This window comes from Ovis aries, chromosome 12, assembly GCF_016772045.2.
Source record: "Ovis aries strain OAR_USU_Benz2616 breed Rambouillet chromosome 12, ARS-UI_Ramb_v3.0, whole genome shotgun sequence".
In the NCBI taxonomy this organism is placed as follows: domain Eukaryota; kingdom Metazoa; phylum Chordata; class Mammalia; order Artiodactyla; family Bovidae; genus Ovis; species Ovis aries.
In genome coordinates, this window is record NC_056065.1 from 58,834,718 (window position 1) to 58,859,561 (window position 24,844).

The 24,844-nt window shown below is 42.5% G+C and overlaps 1 protein-coding gene across 2 annotated transcripts in view; it reads right to left on the reverse strand.

The window, feature by feature from the left end:
* Positions 1 to 341: 341 nt before the first annotated feature.
* LOC101118372 (quinone oxidoreductase-like protein 2) overlaps positions 342 to 24,844 on the reverse strand; it is a 30,970-nt gene continuing 6,467 nt past the window's right edge. For both annotated transcript variants that reach the window (XM_027975899.3, XM_027975900.3), the window contains exons 7-10: positions 23,642 to 23,723; positions 19,061 to 19,242; positions 16,841 to 17,069; positions 342 to 431 (exon numbers count right to left, since the gene is read on the reverse strand). In XM_027975899.3, coding sequence (XP_027831700.1) covers positions 363 to 431; positions 16,841 to 17,069; positions 19,061 to 19,242; positions 23,642 to 23,723 — 562 coding nt within the window. In that variant the 3' untranslated portion in view covers positions 342 to 362. The remainder of the gene's footprint in view (positions 432 to 16,840; positions 17,070 to 19,060; positions 19,243 to 23,641; positions 23,724 to 24,844) is intronic.

Consider the following 24,844-nt stretch of genomic DNA (forward strand, 5'->3'; position numbering starts at 1 on the left):
TTTTGTGTGTGTGTAGTTTTGTTTTATTTATTTTTTTTTTAGTTTTTTATTTTTTAAATTTTAAAATCTTTAATTCTTACATGCATTCCCAAACATGAACCCCCCCACCCACCTCCCTCCCCATAACATCTTTCTGGGTCATCCCCATGCACCAGCCCCAAGCATGCTGCATCCTGCGTCAGACATAGACTGGCGATTCAATTCACATGATAGTATACATGTTAGAATGTCATTCTCCCAAATCATCCCACCCTCTCCCTCTCCCTCTGAGTCCAAAAGTCCGTTATACACATCTGTCTCAGGTTTCTTTGGAAAGATGATGAGTTTGGATTTAGACATGCTGAGTTTGCTGAAGTGAAAATTTATTTAAGGGAGAGAAGCACCTTGCCTGTGGATTTACGCTGTGTGACACGAAGGAAGGCATCATTGACCTAAAAAGAAAATCCAAAAATATGTGGTCAGACTTGCAACGATGCATATTTCAACAAAGATTTGTTACTCGACTTGCTCAGTTCTTAAAACAGCTAAAGTATTAAGATGTCTCCAACCAAATGCATGTAACTATCTAATGTAATATTAACTAACTGATCACCACAAACTCAAAGGAAAACAATAAGGTTAATCTAACCTCTGAATTTTTCTGTCTAAACTATAATCTTTAACATTATCAGATAAATAACATCAGGTTAAAAGTCTCCAGGCCTGCCCATACTCTACTGTAATATTTCTGAATATTCTAGCTTTTGAAAAGAATGGGGCCACTGCCAGAAGGATCAATAATGTAATTTTCTACAATTTTTTTCTTTTTATTTAAATTACCTTGTTTCCAGCGTAACTGAAATTACAGTCTCTCTGAAATCCTTTTTTAGAAGTACAAAGGTATAAAACATGAATTAAAAGTTAGCCACAGTAATCAAGATTGCGGCAGTGGTGAAAGAATAGACAAACAGGTCAATGGAACTATTGCAGAACCCAAAAATAGACCCACACAAACACAGTCAGCTGATCTTTGACAAAGAAGCAAAAGCAATTCAATGGAGAAAGAATTCTCTTTAAAAAAAAAGGTGCTAGAACAACTGAACATCCAATGCAAAAAAAATTAGTCAAGACACTGTCCTTATATCTTTCATCAAATTAACTCACATTAACTCTTACATATAAATGTAAAAAGCAAAACTATAAAACTTCCAGAAGAAAACAAGAAAAAAATAATCTAAGGCACCTTATGCTTGGCAATGAGTTTTTTAATATAACATCAAAGCATAATCTAGGAAAATAAAAATTGGTGGGACTGCCCTGATGGTACAGTGGATAAGAACCTGCCTGCCCATGCAGGAGATTACAGGTTTAATCCCTGGTCTGGGGAGATTCCACATGCCAGGCAGCAGCTAAGCCTGTGTGCCACAGCTACTGAGCCCAAGCTCTAGAGTCCGTCAGCTCCAACGGGAGCTGCTAGAGCCCATGCTCTAGGGAAGCCACCCCGATGAGAAGTCCCTGCTCTGCAACTCGAGAGCAGCCCTCCTACCCTCTACAACCAGAGAAAGCCCTCAAACAGCAACAGCAACCAATAAATAAATAAAACGAATTCCGTCTTTAAAAACTGGCAAGTTGGACATCATTAAAACTAAAAGCTGCTGTCTGCAAAAGACACTTCAAAGAATAAAAATATAAAACACAGTCTGAGAAAAAAGTATTTGCAAAATATATATCTGATAAAGTACTTTTACCTAAAATCCACGAAGAATTCTTAAACCTCAACAATAAGAAAACAACCCCATTTAAGAGTGTGCAAAAGGTCTAGGCAGACATTTTACTAAAGAAGACATACAGACAGTAAATGAGCCTAGGAAAGATGGTCATCATATGTCATTAGAGAACTAAAACAACAGTGAGGTACTACTACACACCTGTTGGAATGTCTAAAATTCAAAACTGCTGCTGCTGCTGCTGCTGCTAAGTCCAGCATCAAATGCTGATAACGATGCGAAGCAATGGCAACTTTCATTCATTACTGGTGGGAATGCAAAATGATACAACTACTTTGGAAGATAGTTCAGCAGTTTCTTATAAAACTAAACATATTTTTACCATATGGTCCAGTGATTGTGTTCCTAAGTATTTACCCAAATGAGTTGAAAACTTATATCTACACAAAAACTTACACAAGAGTGTTTATAGCAGCTTTGTTTATATTTGCCAAAACTTGAGAGCAACCAAGATGTCCCTCTGAAGGGGAATGGGCAAACAAGTTGTAGTATATCCATACCACGTAATATTATTCAGTGATAAAAAGAAATGAGCTATCAAGTCATGAAAAGACATGGAGGAAACTTACAAGATATAAGATCAACTTACAAAAATTATTAATATTTCTCTATATCAAAAATAATCAACTGAAAAACATAACAGAAAATATTGTTCTCAAGAGCAACAAAAACAAAAAGTACTTGTAATTAACATAACTCAGGCAATCCAGAAGATTTTAAGGAGAAAAACTTTAAATTCTATTTAAAAACAGGAACGATCTGAATAAATAGCAAAATATCCCTGTTTACAAATTAGAAAGCTTGAAACTGTAAAACTATCACTACTCCCCCGAATTAATCTCTAAAGTCAACACAATTCCATTCAAAAGTTCAGCTAGAATTTTGAGGAACTTAAGAAATTTATTTCAAAATTATTCTAAAAGGATAAAGATTCACAAATATCTAAGTCATATTTGAAAAAGAAGAACAGGTAGAAGAGTCACTCTTCCAGATACTGAAACATACTTCAAAGCTATAAATAAAAAACAGTGCAATACTATTACAGGAATAAACATGTGAACCAAGGAAACAGAATACAAAGCAGAGTGCAGACACACACATGTGTACCTGGGAACTGAAAATAAGACAAAGGCAGTATCACAAATCAATAGAAACAATGAGCTACTGAGTCTGAGAAAGCAAGCTCATTATAAGGAGAAAAATTGAAATTGATTACCTAATTTATGCCTAACACAAAGGTAACTTCAGATGGATTTAAATCCTTAAATGTGAAATGAAAAGTACAAAGTTAAAAAAGAAAAATAGAGAAGAAAATCACTGTGAACCAGGGATGACAAAGGACTTATTAAATAACTCCCAAATAGCTCTAACCACAAGGCAAAACATTGATGTGTTTGATTACATTAAATGCAAACAAAGGTGACATACACTTGACAACTTTGGAAGGACAGACTTTCTCAAAGCCTCAGACTAGCGTTGTTTTAGTCAATTCTTTTGCAACTCCAGGGACTGTAGCCCGCCAGGCTCCTTTGTCCATGGGATTTCCCAGGCAAGAAAACTGGAGTGGGTTGCTACTTCCTCCTCCAGGGGATCTTCCTGACCCAGGAATTGAACCCACATCTCCTGCTTGGTAGGTGGATTCTTAACCAATGAGCCACCTGGGAAGCCCCCAAACTAACACATAGAACCTTGTAAATCACATTGTGGTTCTGGACCACAGGCTTCTGCATCATCTGGGAGCTTATTAGAAATGCACAGCCTTAAGCTCCATCCCACTCTTACTGAATTATAATGTGTATCTTAACATGATTCCTGTGCACGTTAAAGTTTGAGAACCACAGGTTATATAGGAACTTTTGCAAGTTAATAAGAAAGAGAAACCCCCCATAGAAAACTTCCAAAGGGCTAAATTACAGTTCAAAGAATTGAAGACCTGAACAGCTAGCAAATATACAAAGAGATGCTAAAAATAATTAGAAACCAAGGAAATGCAAATTAAAATGGTAAAATACCACTTTATGCTTATAAATTTGAATAAGCAATCAGAAAGCTGGAAAGAAAGTGAAAGTGAAAGTTGCTCAGTCATGTTCAACTCTTCACAACCCCATGGACTATACAGTCCATGGAATTCTCCAGGCCATAATACTGGAGTGGGTAGCCATTCTCTTCTCCAGCGGATCTTCCCAACCCAGGGATCGAAATCAAGTTCTCCCGCATTGTGGGCAGATTCTTTACCAGCTGAGCCACCATGCTATATGCCAACAGGTGGTAAATAAATAAAAATATTCTCATGCATTGCTGGTAGAGGTGTAGACACGGCAAGTCATTCTGGAGAACAGTCGGCAGTCAGATAAAATAGGCATACATCCTATGACCCAACTACCTTGTTCCTGGGAAAATACTCCCATAGCAACACTTGCACAAATCCTAACAGGTGACCATGAGACTGTTCATCATAGCACCAATCACAGGGGCAGGCAATCACATCAATTTTCTCTTTAGGGAAGGGATCTGTAAACCATGGTAGATGCAGAGACTACTATGCAACAGTGAAGGGTAACGAACTGGACATAGGAACAGCAATGTGAGGGGATCTTAAAAAGACAGCACTGGGACTTCCCTGGTGGGCCAGTGGCTAAGACTACACTTCCCAATGCAGGAGGCCCAGATTCAGTCTCTGGTTAGGAAACTACAGCCCACACGCTGCAAGAAGATCAAAGATCCCAAGGGCCACATTTAAGACCTGGAGCAGCCAAATAAATCAATATTTTTTTAAAAAGATGGCACTGCATGAAAAAATAAAAAACAGAATAAGATCTACCGCACATTTACATCACTTGAAAATAAATTAGCACACAAAATGATTCTGTGTGTTTTACAGAGGAATATAAATCCGAAGATAAGCATCAAATACATTATAAAGACTGACTCTAAGGGGAGGAAAGGAAGATAAGGGAGTAAGTAAATAGAGACAGCCATAAATGTACAGACATAAAAGCCAAAGAGGGGCCTTGTGTGGTCCAACAATGAAAATGTGCTTTGAAAGAGGATTTTGATTAACCAAGCCTTTCCCCTTGAAATCCTCCCCAAAAAGCATAAGAAAAATAACTAAATAAAAATAAGCACAGAAGCAAATCTATTGTGGCAATCTCCCCACAGCATGAAATCCCTGGTTTCTCAGGAACATCTGTCTTTCAGGGTTTTTTGTGCCTTACAGAGACCTTCCCAATCTATGCAGATTTAGATGCACTCAGAGGAGGTGGGAGACGTCTAAGACAGATGTCTGAAATGCTCATCTTCACCCTGTCGATAACTCAAAGGTACATCTCCAGGTGACTCACAGCTGCATTACTCTCCCTGTCAGTTAGAAGTTGCTTGTTCTAGGAGACCTGTCACAGGCCAACAACAGAAAATAGGTGGGGAAACAAACATAACTGGAGAGAGTGGTATTTCTCTTTACCTGGCATCCTAGAGACATGAGGAATCCTCTGCAAATGAATGTTAACATAAAAAGAGAGCTGTCCCTTCAAATGTTAAAACTTATTTTGAATCAGTCTGCATATAAATCTTCATAAAAATGTAGCACAGTTATCTAACTTCTTTAAAAGATAATATGGGGGATGGAAGGAAATAGAACCTTTTTGTTCCATGACTTGGGAATCTCATAATTCTGAATATCCATTATTCTGCCTTGTGTTTTTTAGATGCTCTGTTAACTCTATGTCCAGATGCTACCTCTGTTGTGACAGCTGCTTCTAAAAATAACCCAGCTCTGTCCCTTTCTACCTTTTGATTTCTATCTGGGCTGGGAAAACAGATAACTGGTGGTGTTGAAACTAGATATTTAATGAGTGATAAGACTCTCAGTCAGAGACCAGGAAGTGAAGCACATGGCTTTAGACCAGAGTCTTTTGATAGATAATTCAAATAGCTGGGGACATCCCTGCCCTCCCCCACCTCTTCTGTATCCTACAGGCTGTGTCACAGGGAGAGAGGCTGCTCCATACTGATGCCTAGATAGATACACAGACTGTACCCAGAACCCTGGTTCTCTGCCCTGCAGTGGCTGAAGTCAATTACATTTGTCTGGAGATAAGCAGCCTGGAATGTAGGGGCAGGGTGAGAACCTTAGGTTCTGCTGTTGGAATTTTTCGGAGAAGGCAATGGCACCCCACTCCAGTACTCTTGCCTGGAAAATCCCATGGACGGAGGAGCCTGGTAGGCTGCAGTCCATGGGGTTGCGAAGAGTCAGACACGACTGAGTGACTTCATTTTCACTTCTCACTTTCATGCATTGGAGAAGGAAACGGCAACCCACTCCAGTGTTCTTGTCTGGAGAATCCCAAGGACAGGGGAGCCTGGTGGGCTGCGGTCTATGGGGTCGCACAGAGTCAGACATGACTGAAGTAACTTAGCAGCAGCAGTAGCAGTAGTCGGAATTTTTAATTAGCTCATCAGACAGGAGTAATCATAGTAACCTGTGTGCGTGTGTTTGTGCTAAGTCACTTCAGTTGTGTACAACTCTGTGTGACCCTATGGACTGTAGCGTGCCAGGCTTCTCTGTCCATAGGATTCTCCAGGCAAGAATACTGGAGTGGGCGGCCATGCCTTCCTTCAGGGGATCTTCCTGACTCAGGGATGGAACCCAGGGCTCTTAAGTCTCCTGCACTGACAGGCGAGTTCTTTACCACTAGCACCACCTGGGAAGCCCCAATCAGCGTAACTTACAGTTCCCTAAATATATTATGCTGATTCATGTTTCCCATTAGAAAGCAGCTGTTCCTCCTAACACAGCACTGTCCTGAGACTGTCCCAACTAAAAAAAAAAATTCCTTAAGTATTACAGAATGTACCCAGTGAACGTTTGATGAATAAAACAAACTCACGAATGAATAAGTATATCGGGGACTGAGTGGGATTGTTTTTAAAAGGTAGAAATGTTTAGTCAGTGATACACTGTCATAGTTGAATTATATTTATCAGACCACTCTGATAGAAGCGAATCTGAATCTTCTTTTACAAGTCAGTCAGTGCATTTCACCAGAAAAGATACAGCTGGCAAAGGAGCATATGAAAAGATACTCAGGATCACTATTCATTAGAGAAATGCAAATTAAACCCAGAATCAAATACCACTACACACCTACTGAATGGCTAGAATTAAAGACAACAGCTGACAACACTAAGTTCTGGCAGGTGCAAAGCAACGTTCCTACATTGTTGGGGGACATGCAAAATGTTACAACCACTTGGATAAACAGTTTGATAGTTATTAAAAGGTAAACATATAGTATCAGACCAGTACAATGCTTATTCTGAAATGTTCTCACAGACAGTTGTTGCCATTTCCTTCTCCAGGGGATCTTCCCAATCCAGGAATTGAATCCAAGTCTCCTGCATTGACAGGCGGATTCTCTACCACTGAGCCACCTGGGAAGGCCGTAGTGAAGTACCAGTTTTTAATCCAGAATATACCAAAAGAAAGAAAATATTTGTACTATGGGCTTTGAAAGAAATGCAATAATAGCAACCTTGCCTTCAAAATCATGGGCTGTAGAGTCTGTAACAGAATTGCTTCTCAGCAGCTGAGGTATAGAGAGCAAACTACTGATTTGTCTAGCTTGCCCTTCCTTGAGGAGCATAAACACCTGTTATACTTAGAATTCTGCATAGATTGCTTTTAAACTGATGTTCTTTTATTTTTTGAGATATAGTTGACTTACAACATGTTAGTTTCTGATATACAGCAAATTGACTCAGTTATGCATGCGGCTAAGTCGCTTCAGTCATGTCTGATTCTTTACAACCCTGTGGACTATACAGCTCACAAGTCTCCTCTGTCCATGGGATTCTCCAGGCAAGAATACTGGAGTGGGTTGCCACTTCCTTCTCCAGGGGATCTTCCCGACCCAGGGTCAAACCTGTGTCACTTATGTCTCCTGCATTGGCAGCCGGGTTCTATTAACACTACCACCACCTGGGAAGCCCCCATCCAGTTAAAGATATATATTTTTTCATATTCTTTTCCATTATGGTTTATTACAGAATATTGAATGCAGTTACCTGTCCTCTCTCTATATATACACACACACACATATATATCAGAACCTTGTCGTTTATCCATTCTATATATAACAGTTTGCATCTCCTAATCTCAAACTCCCAATCCATTCCTCCTCACCTTCCCCAAATGGGGGGATGTTCTGTTCTCTGTCAGAGAGTCTTAAATTGGTATTGCTATCTAATGATGTTATCTAGCCACCACTGTAGACTGGGGAGGGGCAGGTGGGGGATCTGCTGCTCAATAAATAAAGCCAATTAAATGTGTAAATTAAAAAAAAAAAGGTTAAGCATAACACTTACCACATGACCTAGAAATCTCAGTCGTAAATAAAAATGTTCAGTTCAGTTCAGTTGTGTCTGACTCTTTGCGACCCCATGGACTGCAACATGCCAGGCCTCCCTGTCCATCCCCAACTCCCAGAGTTTACTCAAACTCTGTCCATCAAGTCAGTGATGCCATCCAACCTTCTCATCCTCTGTCGTCCCCTTCTCCTCCACCTTCAATCTTTCCCAGCACCAGGGTCTTTTCAAATGAGTCAGTTCTTTGTATCAAGTGACCAAAGTATTAGAGCTTCAGCTTCAGCATCAGTCCTTCCAATGAATATTCAGGACCGATTTCCTTTAGGATGGACTGGGTGGATCTCCTTGCTATCCAAGGGACTCTCAAGAGTCTTCTCCAACACCACAGTTCAAAAGCATCAATTCTTCAGCACTCAGCTTTCTTTACAATCCAACTCTCGCATCCATTCATAACTACTGGAAAAACCATAGCTTTGACTAGATGGACCTTTGTATGCAAACAATATACATGAATATTTATTTTTTAAAAACTTATTCATAATCACCAAAAATTGAAAATAATCAAACATCTACTATCTGGTGAAAGAAAAAACTACTGACTTAGGCAAAAACATGGATGAACCTCATTTTGCAAAGCTGAAGACACCAAACTCAAAAGGCTGTTGTAGTATATGATTCCATTAATGCAAACTTCTGCAAAAGACAAAACTATAGGGAGAGAAGGCAGATCAATGGTTTCTAGGTGATGCAGGGATAGGAGGAGGGCACTGATGACAAAGGAGCACAAGGGAACTTTTTGGAGTGACGGACATGATCTGCATTTTGACTGCAGGGTGGTGCTTACACGACTATGTATGTTTGTCAAAGTTAGAACAAGTTTTACTATATGCTTCCCTGGTGGCTCAGCCGGTAAAAGAACCCGCCTGCAATGAGGGAAACCTGGGTTCGATCCCTGGGTTGGGAAGATCCCCTGCAGAAGGAAGATCCCCACTCCAGTATTCTGGCCTGGAGAATTCCATGGACTGTACAGTCCATGGGATCAAAAAGAGTCAAACGTGACTGAACGACTTTCACTACTATACGCAATTCAGTTCGGTCACTCAGTCATGTCCGACTCTTTGAGACCCCAGCATACCAGACTTCCCTGTCCATCACCAACTCCCAGAGCTTGCTCAAACTCATGTCCATCTAGTCGGTGATGCCATCCAACCATCTCATCCTCTGTCATCCCCTTCTTCTCCCACCTTCAATCTTTTCCAGCATCAGGGTCTTTTCAAATGAGTCAGTTCTTTGCATCAGGTGACCAAAGTATTGGAGCTTCAGCTTCAGCATCAGTCCTTCCAATGAATATTTAGGACTGATTTCCTTTAAGATGGACTGGTTGGATCTCCTTGCAGTCCAAGGGACTCTCAAGAGTCTTCTCCAGCACCACAGTTCAAAAGCATCAATTCTTCAGCACTCAGCTTTCTTTAGAGTCCAACTCTCACATCTATACATGACTACCGGAAAAACCATAGCTTTGATGAGATGGACCTTTGTTGGCAAAGTAATGTCTCTGATTTTTAATATGCTGTCTAGGTTGGTCATAGCTTTTCTTCCAAGGAGCAAGCATCTTTTAATTTCATGGCTGCAGTCACCATCTGCAGTTATTTTGGAGCCCAGAAAAGTAAAATCTCTGATTGTTACCATTGTTTCCCCATCTACTCGCCATGAAGTGATGGGACCAGATGCCATGATCTTAATTTTTTGAATGTTGAGTTTTAAGCTAGCTTTTTCACTCTCCTCTTTCATCAAGAGACTGTTTAGTTTTCACTTTCTGCCATGAGGGTGATATCATCTGCTATCTGAGGTTACTGATATTTCTCCCGGCAATCTTGATTCCACCTTGTGCTTCATCCAGCCCGTTATTTCGCATGATATACTCTGCATGTAAGTTAAATAAGCAAGGTGACAATATACAGCCTTGACGTGCTTCTTTCCCAATTTGGAATCAGTCCATTGTTCCATGTATGGTTCTAACTGTTGCTTCTTGACCTGCATACAGATTTCTCAGGCAGCAGTTAAGGTGGTCTGGTATTCCTATCTCTTTCAGAATTTTCAGTTTGTTGTGATCTACATAGTCAAAGGCTTTGGCGTAGTCAATAAAGCAGAAGTAGATGTTTTTATGGAACTCTCTTGCTTTTTCGATGATCCAACAGATGTTGGCAATTTGATCTCTGGTTGCTCTGCCTTTTCTAAAACCAGCTTGAACATCTGGAAGTTCATGGTTCACATACTGTTGAAGCCTGACTTGGAGAATTTTGAATACTCAATTTTGGATTTTGAATATGCAACTATACCTCAATAAACCTGACTTTAAAAAAAAAAAGTCAAGCCATATATTATTAAACACAAAAATAAATAAATTTTCAATACTAAGTGTCAGCCTGGGTTCCCTAGAAAATACAGCCTGATCAAAACATATGTTCTAATGCTACACTGCAGTGCTAGCGGGGAAGGATGAGGGAAACTGGGGTGAATCAAGGAAGGAGGAAGAGGAAACACAAGATGAGTGTTACCAATCCTGAAGTGCTCACAGCTTCAGGGACAGATGCAGCTGGTTGTTGTCCACATGGGGCCTCTCCGGAGAGGCAGTATAGGACCCAAGGCACATAGAAAAAGAGGAAAGGCAAGCGATTTATCTCCAGTCTCACTTGTCCCAGCTTGTCCAGTTGCAGAGGAGTTCCCCCACACTTCTGGACAGTGTTACCCAGAGCCCCGCATCCAGTTTCTGGAGAAGCTAGAGCTTCAGCAGCTCCCTGATGAACAAAGCAGTGACCTTGCCTAAGATCAGCCCTATACTTAGGGAAAGTATGAAACAGTCAACAGCGTCAGGAGACGGACCCTAGGGGTAGGCCCTGGGCTGCATCGTTGCGGGGACAAGAGAAGTGTGGTAAGTGGCCAAGGCCTAGGGCAGGTGGGCTGGCTGATGTGAGGGGCCCATAAACTGGGTCTAGATCAATGGACTAAAATAATACACATTCTATCAAAACAGAGTAATTTAACTCTTTAGAATATTCCACAGATACACTGAGGAAACCTCAGTTTCTACCCATTAAACCTGTTCATGGGGTGATGTCACCCAGCCTTCACACAACAAGTTCAGCTCTGTGAGGTGTAAGTATTGCGTCACACTGAGATGTGTGTGGGCGGCTCCCTACAGAAAAGAAACCCAGCACGTCCAAATAATGCCACCCTCTGAGCAGATCACAGTGCTAATTCTTGATCCACCCATCATGGTACAGACATAACAGTTCAGAAAACTAAAAATTCAAAACCTGGAGACTGTGTCTCTAATCCTGTCCTCTAAAGTGTCAACAGGCTTCCCAGGTGGTGCTAGTGGTAAAGAACCTGCCTGCCAGTGCAGGAGACAAATAAGAGATGCTGGTTTGATCCCTGGGTTGGGAAGGTCCCCTGGAGAAGAGCATGGCAGTGTTCTTGCCTGGAGAATCCCATGGACCAGAGGGGCTGGAGTCCTACAGTCCACAGGGTCACAAAGAGTCCGACGCAACTGAAGCGACTTATCACGCACAAAGTGTCAATGCAAAATGTTACAGTTCAGGGACTGAAAAAGCTCAACTCTGTTATTTCATAATGACTACTCATTTTCCTTTAAACATGTTTGCTATGTGCTTCTATGTGTGTTATCTTCTTTAATTGTCAACTCTGGAAGACTGTGTCAGGGGAAACTGACTGCAACCACCCACCCTGGCCAGGTGGTGCCAGATGTGGTAACCATTTGTGTGAGTTATTTTACAACAGGAAGTCCTGGTAAGGAATTCGGAACTAACAAGCCACCACCCACCGGAAGAGTCCGGGAAAGGTCAAAAGGAGACTCCACGTGTCCTACGACCTCCCAGAATCCTCCTCCCTGACATCCATCGTGGCTGAGCAATGTGTGCATCACCAGGAAGGACCCTGAGTCAGAATGATTGGCCCCAGGTAACCAGGAAATGAAGCCCATCACCAAAAAACCCAAGACTGCAAGTCACATGGCAGAGCAGCTCTTCTGGGTTCCCTTATCCTCCTGCTCTCCATCTAAGCACCCTTTCCCAATCAAGTCTCTTGTTTTGTCAGCACCTGTATCTCCTCAGACAATTAGTTTCTGAGTGTTAGGCAACAGCCCACTTTCGGGCCCTGGAAGGGGCCCCCTTCCTGCAACAACAATTGGGTATGTAACTGCCCTCCCAACAGATGAGGGAACTAAATCACAAAGATGTAAGTCACACAGCCAGTAAAGTTGAAGCGCCAGGGTGTGAGTTCTGGTGGTCTGATCCTAGAGCCCCTTACTCTCAATCATTCACCTGACAGATAACTGTGTACCTGGCAGAATCCGGAGACACACAGGTGCGGCAGCACATGGTCCCTGCCTCCATGGAGTTTATAGACTATGGGAAACTACGACAAACATGGAACCAGTAATTACAAGTAGATAAAGGAGAAGTACACAGGGTTACAGAAGTTCATACCTCACGCCTACTAAAAAGGCTATGATACAAAATATGTGATCATGTTGAAACAGACTAGAAGCTGGGACCCTTTGCTGTGGTGCTTACACCTGGACAATTGTCCCCTCGAGCAACAGAACACAAAGAAACTGGAAGGGACTAAAAATAACTACAGGGGAGCTTCCCTGGTGCTCTGGTGGTTAAGACTCCATGCTCCCAGTGCAGGGGGTTCAGGTTCAATTCCTGGTCAAGGAACTAGATCTCACATACTGCAACTTAAAGATCCTGCATGCTTCGACTAAGAATTTGCATATCACAGTAAGAGTTCACATGCTGTAACTAAAGAACCTGCATGCCGCAACAAAGACTGAAGATCCTGCGTGACACAACTAAGACACAGAGCAGGCAAATATTCTTTTAAAAGCTAAAATAACTGCACACGTGTGCAGTTGGGGCAAATTATGAACAACATGATACAGAAAGACAAAAAACCTACCTGCCACTTCTGAGGTGTTAGGGGCAAAAGCAGGGGGCTGTGGCATGATCTTTGCAAACAGTACCACCAAGGGGGTGGGCAGACCACTAAGCCCCTCTCCAGGCTGACCCTACCCTCACCCCATTTGAGGAACCAGTTTGCCCCACTTCAGGGAGTGAGCAAGGGAAACTACTCCTTTTTTTTTTTTTTGCTGTCTCTGCGAAGCCTTGCCTGATTTCTTCCTCTGGCCTCTTATCAACTTCTATTGATTAAGGAGTACAAGAACTCTGGTCAGGAACAAATTAATATCAACTATCAAGGTCAAACCAATATTCTACATATTCAGGAGAAAATATAAGTTGGGAAGCACTGATATCTCTGGTATTATAGAAATACAAGTACAACGGTCATTTTCCAAGCCCAAGCAGGTTCTGACAAATGTGTCCAATATGTTAACTGATTTACATGAAAAAAATATTATTACCCAGGCTTTAAAGTTTAGTGAAAAAAAAAAAAAGAAAAAAAATGAAAAAAAATAAATAAATAAAGTTTAGTGAAATTAATTATAATTTCATTTAATCTTCATTTTAAAAATTCACGACTCCTGGTCACTTTAACAATAAATTTGTTCGCATAGATGTCTCCATGACAGATGGATCAACTTCATGCTCTAGGAAACGGTTTCTAAGAAGAAATTTTCTGATTTGTTTAAGGACAGAGTCTGACCTTACCTTAAGGAGCTCTGATTCCAGAGTCAGAGACATACCTGAACTAGATTCCAGGTCTGTCATTACTACATGTCATTGGACAGGTTTCTTACCATTTACAAGTTTTGATTTCTTCATCTGTAACATGTGATAAAAGATTGTTCATATTTCAAAGGTTTGTTGTGAAGATTGATTACAAAATGCCTGTAAAGCGCTTAGCACAGTTCTTGACCCATAATAAACACCTACTGTCTGTGAGCTGCCATTATTACTATTATTCTAAATAGCTTGCATACTGAAAGAAGAAGAAAGGGACGGAATAGTAAATGGACAGAGTGTGAATGAGATGCTTGAAATGTGTTAGGGAACATGGCCTCAGACAACAGTTAATAACAGAAAAGTCAGCAGAGTGGGAAGATCTAGAAAAATCCTACGTGCAGAGTCCTCATTGCAGAGGTAGGCAAATGGAAGCTGAGAACTGTTAATAATTAGGTAATCTGTGTTTAAGAGAAGAGAGAACTTCAATGTGGGTAATTAAAAGAATAATTACCTCTAGCTTTCTTTTATGCCTGAGCAGTACCTAGAACACGTCAAAGCAGAGAAGAAACAGCTCAAACTAGCACATGTTTCCACTTGGCTACTGCCTAACTGTTCTTATCCTCTATCAGCAGGTGTATATGAGCCTCAGGTAAAGCAAACCTCAGTTTACGAGTCACATAATAAAAGAGGAAAGGGACGCAGAAATTCCCTAAACTGATGGTTTTCATGTTTTTAAGCCACAAAACCTTTTCCGAAAAGAAAAGCATGAACACAAGAAATAAAACGTGCAGTACTGAGGTCTCAGGGCTTCCCTGATAGCTCAGTGGATAAAGAATCTGCGTGCAATACAGGAGAATTTGATCCCTGGGTTGGGAAGATCCCCTTGAGAAGGGAAAGGCTACCCACTCCAGTATTCTGGCCTGGAGAACTCCATGGACTGTATGGGGTCGCAAAGAGCTGGACACGACTGAGCGACTTTCACTTTCACTTCACTTCGCTGAGGTCCCAGCAGAGATGGAGCCGCAGAGCCAAGCAGCTCACTCTCATTCAGAATGTGGTTCGGAAGAATAAACTGCAAGCCTCAGCATTTTTTTGGCCATGACATGTGGCTCATGGGATCTTAGTTCCCCCACCAGGGACTGAACCTGGGCCCCAGCAGGGAAAGCACCGAATCCTAACCACTGGACCACAAGGGAATACCTACTCCTCAACTTTACAGATGTGGAAAGTGAAGATCAGAAAGGTGAGGGGACTTCCAAGAAATTGCAAATAGATGGGGACAAAGCTGGAAACAGAATCTACTCAGTTTTCTGATGGCCAATAAGGTTCTCTTTTTACCACTGAACATTACCTTCTTGACTAACATACCAAAAAGATGAGGAAGAAAGTAAATCATGTTTAAGAAGAATGTGTCTCATCTCATCATAGGAAAAACATAAAAATGGAAGGCTGGAGAGAATGAAACCTGGCACCTTGGGCTCCACTAATCTGCATATGAAGAAAACATCGCCTCCACCAGTGGCTGACTAGAGTTACCAAAACAGTCTTTTGAAGAGTAAAACATATTAAAAAAAAAAAAAAAACCAACTCCATGAACCCCCTGGTAGTCCAGTAGCTCAGCACTTTCACTGTCAGGGCCCAGGCTTGACCCCTGGCTGGGGAGCTAACGTTCCACAAGTCATGCAGCACTGTCCAAAAAAAAAAAAAAAACACCCTTCACAGGGAATGGCTAACAGATTTGCATTTGCAACTACATTGCATATGCATGCACATAATTACACTTTGGAGGACGTTTAAGCCACATTAATGGGACTGTAAAGGAGTGAAAAAAAGGGCCTGAATAGCCAACAAAATTAACTACAGTGACTAATGGATGAATTATAGTCATATGATACCGAGCATGATTTGCTGTTCTGTTCACAGAACTCCAGCTTAGATCATCTGGTTGTACTTTAAAAGAGTCTGTATTCTAAAACCAAAGGTCAAATGAAGGGCTTCCTTTTTAAACTTGTATGCTGTGCAGTTCAGAGTTCATATCAACACCAGTAAATCATTTTCTAAAGTACTATCACAACCCTCTGTTTAAGACACCAGTGTAGACAAGAGCCCTCAAAATCCAGCTTCTTCATGGCCTTCACAGTTTCAGTTTCCTCTGACTTACTAAGCCTGAGTATATAACTATACAACCTACAAGACAGAGAGAAATCCTATGACCCTGCAGCCTGTGAGACCCCATTGTTTTCACCCTTTAATTCCATATAAGGAAGATTTATAGTATCTAGAGAGAAATTGGGGCTTCCCAAGTGGCTCAGGTGGTAAAGAATCTGCCTGCAATGCAGAAGACCGGGGTTCAATCCCTCAGTTGGGAATATCCACCCCCTGGAGGAGGGCACAGCAACCCACTGCAGTATTCTTGCCTGGAGAATCCCATGGACAGAGGAGCCCGGTGGGCTACAGTCCATAGGGTTGCAAAGAGTCGGACACAACTGAAGTGATTTAGCACACACACATGCAGAAAGAAATCATTCCATAGTTTGACACATTATTTCCTGGCCTTAGCTATATTACTGGGAAAAAGGAGGAGAAGGAGACGACAGAGGATGAGATGGCTGGATGGTAACACCGACTTGATGGACATACGTTTGAGCAAGCTCTGCGAGTCGGTGATGGACAGGGAAGCCTGGCGTGCTGCAGTCCATGGAGTTGCAAACAGTCGGACATGACTGAGCAACTGAACTGACTGACTAGCTATATCATACCCCTTAAGAGTGTCTCCGGGGTTTCCCAGGTGGCGCAATGGTAAAGAATCGCCTGCCAATGCAGGAGACACAAGAGATGTGGGTTCAACTGCTGCATCAGGAAGATCCCCTGGAGGAGGAAATGGCACCCTATACCAGTATTCTTGCCTGGAAAATTTCATGGACAGAAGAGCCTGGTGGGCTACAGTCCAAGGGGGTCGCAAAGTCAAACATGGCTGAACGACTGAACCCAAGAGCATCTCACCTCTTCCAGTTTAAAAACCTCTCCAATGTATGGCTGGATGTGCCCTTCTTGGCAGTACTGGAGTGCTGAGGATAGGCTTCTGGAGAAGATGGGAAAGTTCTGGTGCCGGTATCTGCTCCAGTAGAGCCCCATGGCAGTAACATTCTTCAGCAGCAGAAGATTGGCTGGTACAGAAGCAATGGTTCCTCCAGTGAAACCTACCACCACGATCCTGCCCTCATATGCCAGGCTGAGGGGAAAAGGAGGAAAAAACAAAGATTATAAAAGACAATGCACATTCACAGCCACCAGGATGGCTACTATTAAAAATAAAATAGAAAATAAATGTTAGCAAGGATCTAGAGAAATGGACCCCTCAGGGAACATTGGTGAGAATGTAAAATGGTGCAAATGTTATGGAAAACAGCATGGAGGTTCCTCAAAAACTAAAATTAGAACTACCATATAACCCAGCAATCTCACTTCTGAGTCTATATCCAAAAGAACTGAAAGCAGAGTCTTGAAGAGGTATTTGAAGAGCCAAGTTCACAGTAGCACTATCTATAAAAGCCAAGAGGTGGAAACAATCCAAATGTCCATCCACTGATGGATTGGTAAACAGAAGGCGTTATATACAAACAGTAGAGTATTATATAGCCTTAAAAAGGAAGGACATTCTGTCCCATGTTAAGACACGGATGAGCCTTAAGGTCATTACGGTAAGTGAAACAAGCCACTTACAGAAAGATGAACATTGTATTATTCTGCTTATTTGGGGTATCTAAAATAGTCAAATTCATAGAAACAGAGTAGAATAGTGATTACTAAGGGCTGGGGAGAAGGGGAGAAGAGAGTTATTTAATGGGTACAGAATTTTAGGTTTGCAAGAAGAAAATCATGAAGACCTGTTTCACAATGTAGATATATTTAATACCACTGAACTCTACATTTTACAGCAGTTAATACAGCAAGCTTTTGGTTATATGCTTTTTACCACAATAAAAAACAGAATGAGGGAAGAAAAAGCAATGGACAGTAATTAAGAAAGGCAGAAAATAGAATAGAGCTTATGGGAGTTGGCAGGCAGTTGTTTAATGGGTACAGAGTTTGTATTGGAGATGGTTACACAATATTGGAGATGGTGAACAAGTTTAACTGTACACTTAAAACAGTTAAAATGTTAAATACTAGGTTACCTGTATTTTACCACCATTAACAACAACAAAAAAAGGCAACATGCATTAAATCCCCAGTTGGGAATTCTTCCTGACCTTGCAAACTAGCAGGGGGGAACCATTCTGCACCAGTTTGGATTTCTCAGTAGGAAAAGATAAAAATAAGCCATAAGCAAGAAAGACAGTAAGGAGCAGAGGAACTAACCAGTCTTGTAAGGGGACCACAGGGATCCCTTCTGTGGGCAAGCTGCTCTCTCTGCTTCTTCTCCTTAAACTAAGATGAAGCACAAAACTATGCTTGCCAGGATGACATGAGAAATGAAGCTAATACTATCAGAGCACTGCAGCCTTCCTGGTTGAAACAGAATGAGAATTAGTATAGATTCCACAGTCCCATGAAATCTCCAGTGATTTTTTTTAAAAAATAAAACAAGTCAAGAAGACATCTACACTGGTGGTAGCTTCGGAAACCAGTAAGATCAAAAGAGACTCTCCCTTGGTGCATAGTGAACTGGGGGTCTGCCTCCCCAGTAATTCTAACATCCAAACAATGATCTCCTCAAGAATTACCCACAGAGGAGAGTTTGGGGGAGAATGAATACATGTATATATATGGCTGAGTTCCTTTGCCATCCACCTGAAACTATCACATTGCTAATCAGCTATACTCCAGTGCAAAATAAAAAGTTTAATTAAAAAAAAAAAAGAATTACCCATACCATGTATATAAAGTAGCTAGTGGGTACAGGCAGAGCTGAATATAACACATGTATAATTTCTAAAGCATTTGATATTGCCAACTAGAGAGTCTGCGGTTTTTTCTTTTTCTTTTTGGATATTTTCCAGTTGGCTATTTTGTTTTTGCTATATTTAAGCATTTCCTGATTTTCCCTCTGCTTCTATTCCTTTTCACCCACCCACTCAGCTGTTCCCGTTGATGCCAGTACCTACAGGAAAAGTGAGCAGCAAAAACAAGAAAGCAGCAAGGCCAGAAGGAAGCCAGAGGTCTGACAAGGTTTCAGCAGAGCCCCCGGTCTAGCCCACCCAGGAGGACCACTTCACCTACCTGCGGAGAGCCTCCAGGAAGACGTCTCCTCCCACCATGTCAATGACCACGTTCACCCCACCAGCGCCGACCAGCTTCCCCACGGCCTCCTTAAGGCTGCCCCGACTGTAGTTCACACTGGACTGTGCCCCCCTCTGCATCGCCAGCTGACACTTTTCATCACTTCCAGCTGCAGCTATTACCTACATGAAGAACACAACACTTCAGATGGTCCAGCATACGTAGCAAGAGGGGCTCACCCGACCCACCCAGCCTCCAAACAAAGGGTGCTGATCAAGGAAACCAATGTGACCTCTGTCTTAGCACCAGCCTCAATCCAACACACAGGCCCATCACACAGCATCAATGCACTGGCCTCTCCATGCCCCACTGACAACCGGGTCCACATTTCCAGGAACCTTGGAAGCTCAGTGGGTCTAGCTAAGAAATAATTCAGGAGACAAAACGTTTCTCCAAATGAAAATTAAAACCACTATTGCTGTGCTTAGTTGCTCAGTCATGTCTGACTCTCTGCAATGCCATGGGCTGTAGCCCACCAGGCTCTTCTGTCCATGGGAATTCTCCAGGCAAGGATACTGGAGTGGGCCGCCATGCCTCCTCCAGAGGATCTTCCCAACCCAGGGATCAAACCCAGGTCTCCCACATTGCAGGTGGATTCTTTACCATCTGAGCCACCAGGGGAAGCCCATCATTTACTGAGTACCCACTGTGAGTCAAGTAGTAAGGATACAACCTAAATACCAAGCTCAGAGCCAAGAAAGCATGACCCAGCAGTATGATGGGGGCAGCACAGAGGGCTCCGAACTGCAAGCTAGAGGCACCTAGCCTAGAGCTAGAAGATCAAGAAGGCTTCTCAGGGGGTAAAACATGATTCAGTGGAAAGAGCTTAAAGTCGGGCAGACCTGAGTTCAAATCCTGACTCTGTTACTAACTAGCTGTGTTACTTAAGGCAAATTACTTAGTAAGATCTAACATTTACATAGTGCTTACTCTGTGCCAGACACTATTCTAAATGCCTTACATATATTAATAGCTCATTTCACTTTAATAGCCCAATAATATACACACTATTATCATCCCCATTTTGAAGATGAAGAGACAGGCCAAAGAAGTCGAGTATCTTGCCCAAGGTCACACAGCTCATGGGAGGCAGAACTGGGATCCAAACTCAGGTAATTCATCTCTAGAGGTTATGCTTTTAACATCTGTCTGTATTGCCTGCCAACTTCTCTAAGTTTCAGTTACCCTCATCCATAAACTGAGATATATTTTTAAAATTAAAAGGAATAAGCACTTGGGAAACAAAGTGTTAGATAAATTGAATCTATTGTTAAACATAAGCAATTATTTATTCTATTTAAACCTCATAAGAACATTATGGGGGACTTACAGTTAGTCGCATTCTGAAGATGGAGACATTGACCCAGAGAGGTTAAGTAGTTAAGCAAGGATTATTCACATAACAGACAGTAGAACAACTATTCAAATCCAGTGCTACTGATACCGAAGCCCAGTCCTTCGAGCTGGGAGAAAGCCATGCCTACGGCCTGCCAAAGAAGACATAGATGGTTGTGGGCCATACTGTGAGGAGGTCTGAGGTTTGGAAGTCTTCAGAAAAGCTTCAGACACTGAAGCATTGCCTAGAGGTGCCTGTTCACTGGGCAGCCCCCACCACCCCAAGCACTTCGGCTTCAAGGTGACATTCAGAATGTGCATTCAAACACCCAAGAACATCTGTGCCCTTAAAAAAGTCCAGACTCACCCATAACTATTTGAAGCTAAAAGTTACCCTCAAATGCTCCCCAATGGAACCCTCAAATGGCTGCACTGCCCAGCAAAACCCATACAGAGTGCTACAGTGGGCACACACCAGACTAGGGTTGGGCACCCGACTCCAACTCCAGGATTCCTTGTAAGTCCCAGAGAGGCGTGCTGTGAATAATTTTCTTTCCAGGTGCCTCACTTTCTTTATCTGTGAAATAGGGATAACAAACACTTCCATTCCCCATCTCCCATGGGTTCTGCGAGGACCAAGGGTAAGATAATTGCTGTGCAGGCAATGTGAAAGCAACCTGAGACGCTGTGAATGGAAGGTGTTATCAAAATGACATGTTCTGAGCAGTGACATAATGACATTATTCGTTTGTTTGCTTTTGCTTAAAACCATTATTCCTGCTAAAGAAAATACATGTGTGTGTGCTCAATCACTAAGTCGAGTCTGACTGTTTTGCAACCCCATGGACTGTAGCCCACCAAGCTCATCTGTCCATGGGATTTTCCAGGCAAGAATACTGGAGTGGGTTGCCATTTCCTCCTCCAGGGGATCTTCCTGACCCAGAGATCGAATCCACGTCTCCTGGGATTAAATATTGGAATTCAAGCAAATTTTTCTCTCTACTTAATTTCTTGTATCTATTTAAAACAAACAGTACAGTCTTGTCTTCCCAGAAATGTTAAATAGTCAGTGTTTCTAAACAATGAGACTAATTTTGGTCTCCCCCTTAAGAGAGGTGATATAAGCCCTTATTTTGAGTGTGAATGTGTTAATATCCCATGAGGAGCCTCCTGGTATCTGAGGCTAGTTTCAGAACTCACATGTCCTTCCCAAAAGAGAGTCAATGTGAGAAAAGAGAGCTGCCACCTGGAGAAATTCCAGATCAGTCCAATTATCACCAAACCGGGACAGTATCTTTGTGCCTCTAGGCACCAGAGGAAGCTCACACTCAGCACATCCAAAACTGAGCTCACCACTTCCTCCTAGGATCTCAGTCTCAGCAAATGGCAAATCTCTAAGTGCATCTAGGCTGTGCCTTCCCACTCCATGTCTGATAATACCAGGATCCCTTTTTAAAGGATCCTCCCCAACACACTATGCCTCAGACTGGTACATGACACATGCGATCTCAATATTCCCACAACCATACTATGAGAAAAGCACTATTGTACAAATGAGGTGACTGAAGCTATTAAGCTAGAGACAGAGCGAGAATTTGCACCTAGGTCAGGCTAACTCCAGGGCTTCCCTGGTGGCTCAGATGGTAAAGAATCTGCCTGCAATGCAGGATCCCTGGGTTGCAAAGATCCCCTGGAGCAGGGCATGGCAACCCACTCCAGTCTTCTTGCCTGGAGAATCCCCAGGAACAGAGGAGCTTGGCAGGCTACAGTTCATGAGGTCGCAGAGTCAGACACGACTGAGCAACTAAGCACAATACAGCAGGCCAACTTCAAAGTCCTTGTTCCTTCAACTATATTAGGATGCTCTCCAGTCACCAAATTCTCTATTTTCTTCTACTTTGGTATCTTTCTGATCATCACCTCCAGTGCCCTGTTTCAAGGATCAAAACCTCTGGCCTCATTTGTTCCAAGAATCTGCCCTACTGCCTCCACACTACACCTGACCCCCTGACCTTGCCCCATCCCTCATCCCCATTGCTACCAAAGTGAACTTTGCAAAAACGCAAAGATAATCATGTCATTCCTATGTGAAATCTTCAGTAGCACCTGACAGTTTCCAAGAAATGTTCAGATTCCTCAGTGCTTCATGATCCTATCTCTCCCACCTCTCTAGAGTCACCCCCCACCATTCCCCACATCCTTTGCTCCACAGATGCTCTTTGCCATTCCCTGAAGGAATCATGTTAGTACCTATGTCTCTGTCTTCCCATGACTTAAACGGCCTTCCCTTTCCTTCTCTTCTTCTGCTAGTCAACTGTAAATGTCAGCATAAATGTCCACCTTCTCCAAGAAATGCTTTTTCTCTGACACTCACAGCCTCCAGGAAAAGCCCATATAGAGAATTGGGTCTTTCTTTCATGTATTTATTCATTCATTCAAGAAATAATTATTTAGGGAATTTTCTGGTAGTCCAGTGGCTAAGACCCCACACTCCCAAAGCAGGGGGTCCAGGTTTGATCCCTGGTCAAGGGACTAGACCCCACAAGCCACAACTAAGAGTTACGCATGTCACAACTAAAGATCCTACAGGATAAAATGAAGACTGAAGACCCAGCATAGCCAAATAAATAAATAAATTTACAAAATAATAATAATTACTGAATGCCTACGATGGTCTCAGCACCATGCTAGCTGCTGCGATTATAATAATGGATCAAACCGATACTGGTCCTGCCTTGAGGGGGATTACAGTCCAGTGGGAAGGAGACATTGATCCAACAGGGCTAACCACACTATGAAAGAGAAGTACAGGACGCTCAGAGACCACATAGAAATAGTCCCATGGAGGGGAGGGACACAGGATACTCCCCTGAAAATAACAGCATCTGAGTTTAAATTTGAAGTTCAAGGGGAGACAGTTTAGAGCTTTCCAGGTAGAAGGAATAAAATCTGCAGAGGGTGTGAGGCGAGTTGAATCTTACCAAGGTCTAATAACTGGAAGCACAAGAGACTTACTCCTCAGTGCCCTCACTAGTCTGCAAGCAAATAGATGGCAAGACCCTACTCCAGGCTACTTAACGTTCCCAGTACCTCGCACCTGATTTTTTTTATAAATAAAGGAATATATTCCATGTTTGAAAGCGGGAGGTGTGATATTCTTTAATGGAGAATCGAACTTGCAAATACCTTGGCCTGAAGAATGTTTGTCGCCACATCTATCACGGCGAGGCCTGTGGCTCCAGCCGCTGCCGTCACTAAAACAGTTTCTCTGTGCAGGGAAAGATGAGTGTTACTCAAGAAACCAAAAGTCACCCAGCAATATGATTTCATGAACATTCTGAAGATGGGACATTTTAAAACAAGAGAACTGAGAGTTCATCTAGTTTAACCCCCTCGTGTACACGTACACGTACATGAACACTCTCCAGCCTCTTGGGCCGTGTTATATATGTAGATCAGTCCTAATTTGGTCCAGTCCCGAAGAATTCCCAGGTGAGGGTCCTTAATCTCTCTAGGTAGCCTCTCCCTCATTTCAGTGGTAGCCTTCCTTTGCGCTACCACTCCAATTTCTGCTTCTTAAATTCTGTCCTAAAATCACTCCCATACTAGACACTGCCAAATTTTAGAAGCTGATGATCACCTAACAGTCGCTGTTCTTCTAAGCCCATCTCCCTGGAGCAATTCTGAGCTCTCAGAAAAGAGCAAGAAGCTGTGGGAACGCTCCCAGTTAAGTGAGAAACTCAGCACCTCTGAGCTTGAAATACCTGTTAAGTATACCCAGCCAAGCCTCAAGAGGCAAATACCACTATGTGTGTGCTGGGCTCAGTCACTCAGTGCTCAGCCCTGTCTCACTCTTTGCGACCCCATGGACTGTAGACTGCCAGGCTCCTCTGTCCATGAGACTTTTCAGAATACTGGAGTGGACTGCCATTTCCTTCTCCAAGGGATCTTCCCCCACCCAGAGATCAAACCCGTGTCCACTGCATAGGCAGGTGGGTTCTTTACCAACACACCACCTGCCTACAGCATTTGTGACCTGTGATGCCCAGCCAAGCCTCACAGAAACAAATGCCACAGGCTTCCATTAAAACCTGAGTGAAAGGAGTTGAAATAAACCAGCTCTCTAAAATGTAAGGTTTTCCAGGAAGTGATCTCCAGAGGGGTCAGACTTGAGAGAAAGATTTCTCCAAATTCATATTGGCCAAGTTCACAGTCTACCGTCCCCTCTCAGGCAAAAGGGTATCCCCACTGGCACCAGGCTCCAATCTTGGGCCACTCCCTTCCTTTGGTTTTTCCTTAGATAGCCGTGAGGTAAGGGTCAGGGAGGGCTTCCCACATGGTGCTAGTGGTAAAGAACCTGCCTGCCAATGCAGGTGATGTAAGAGACTC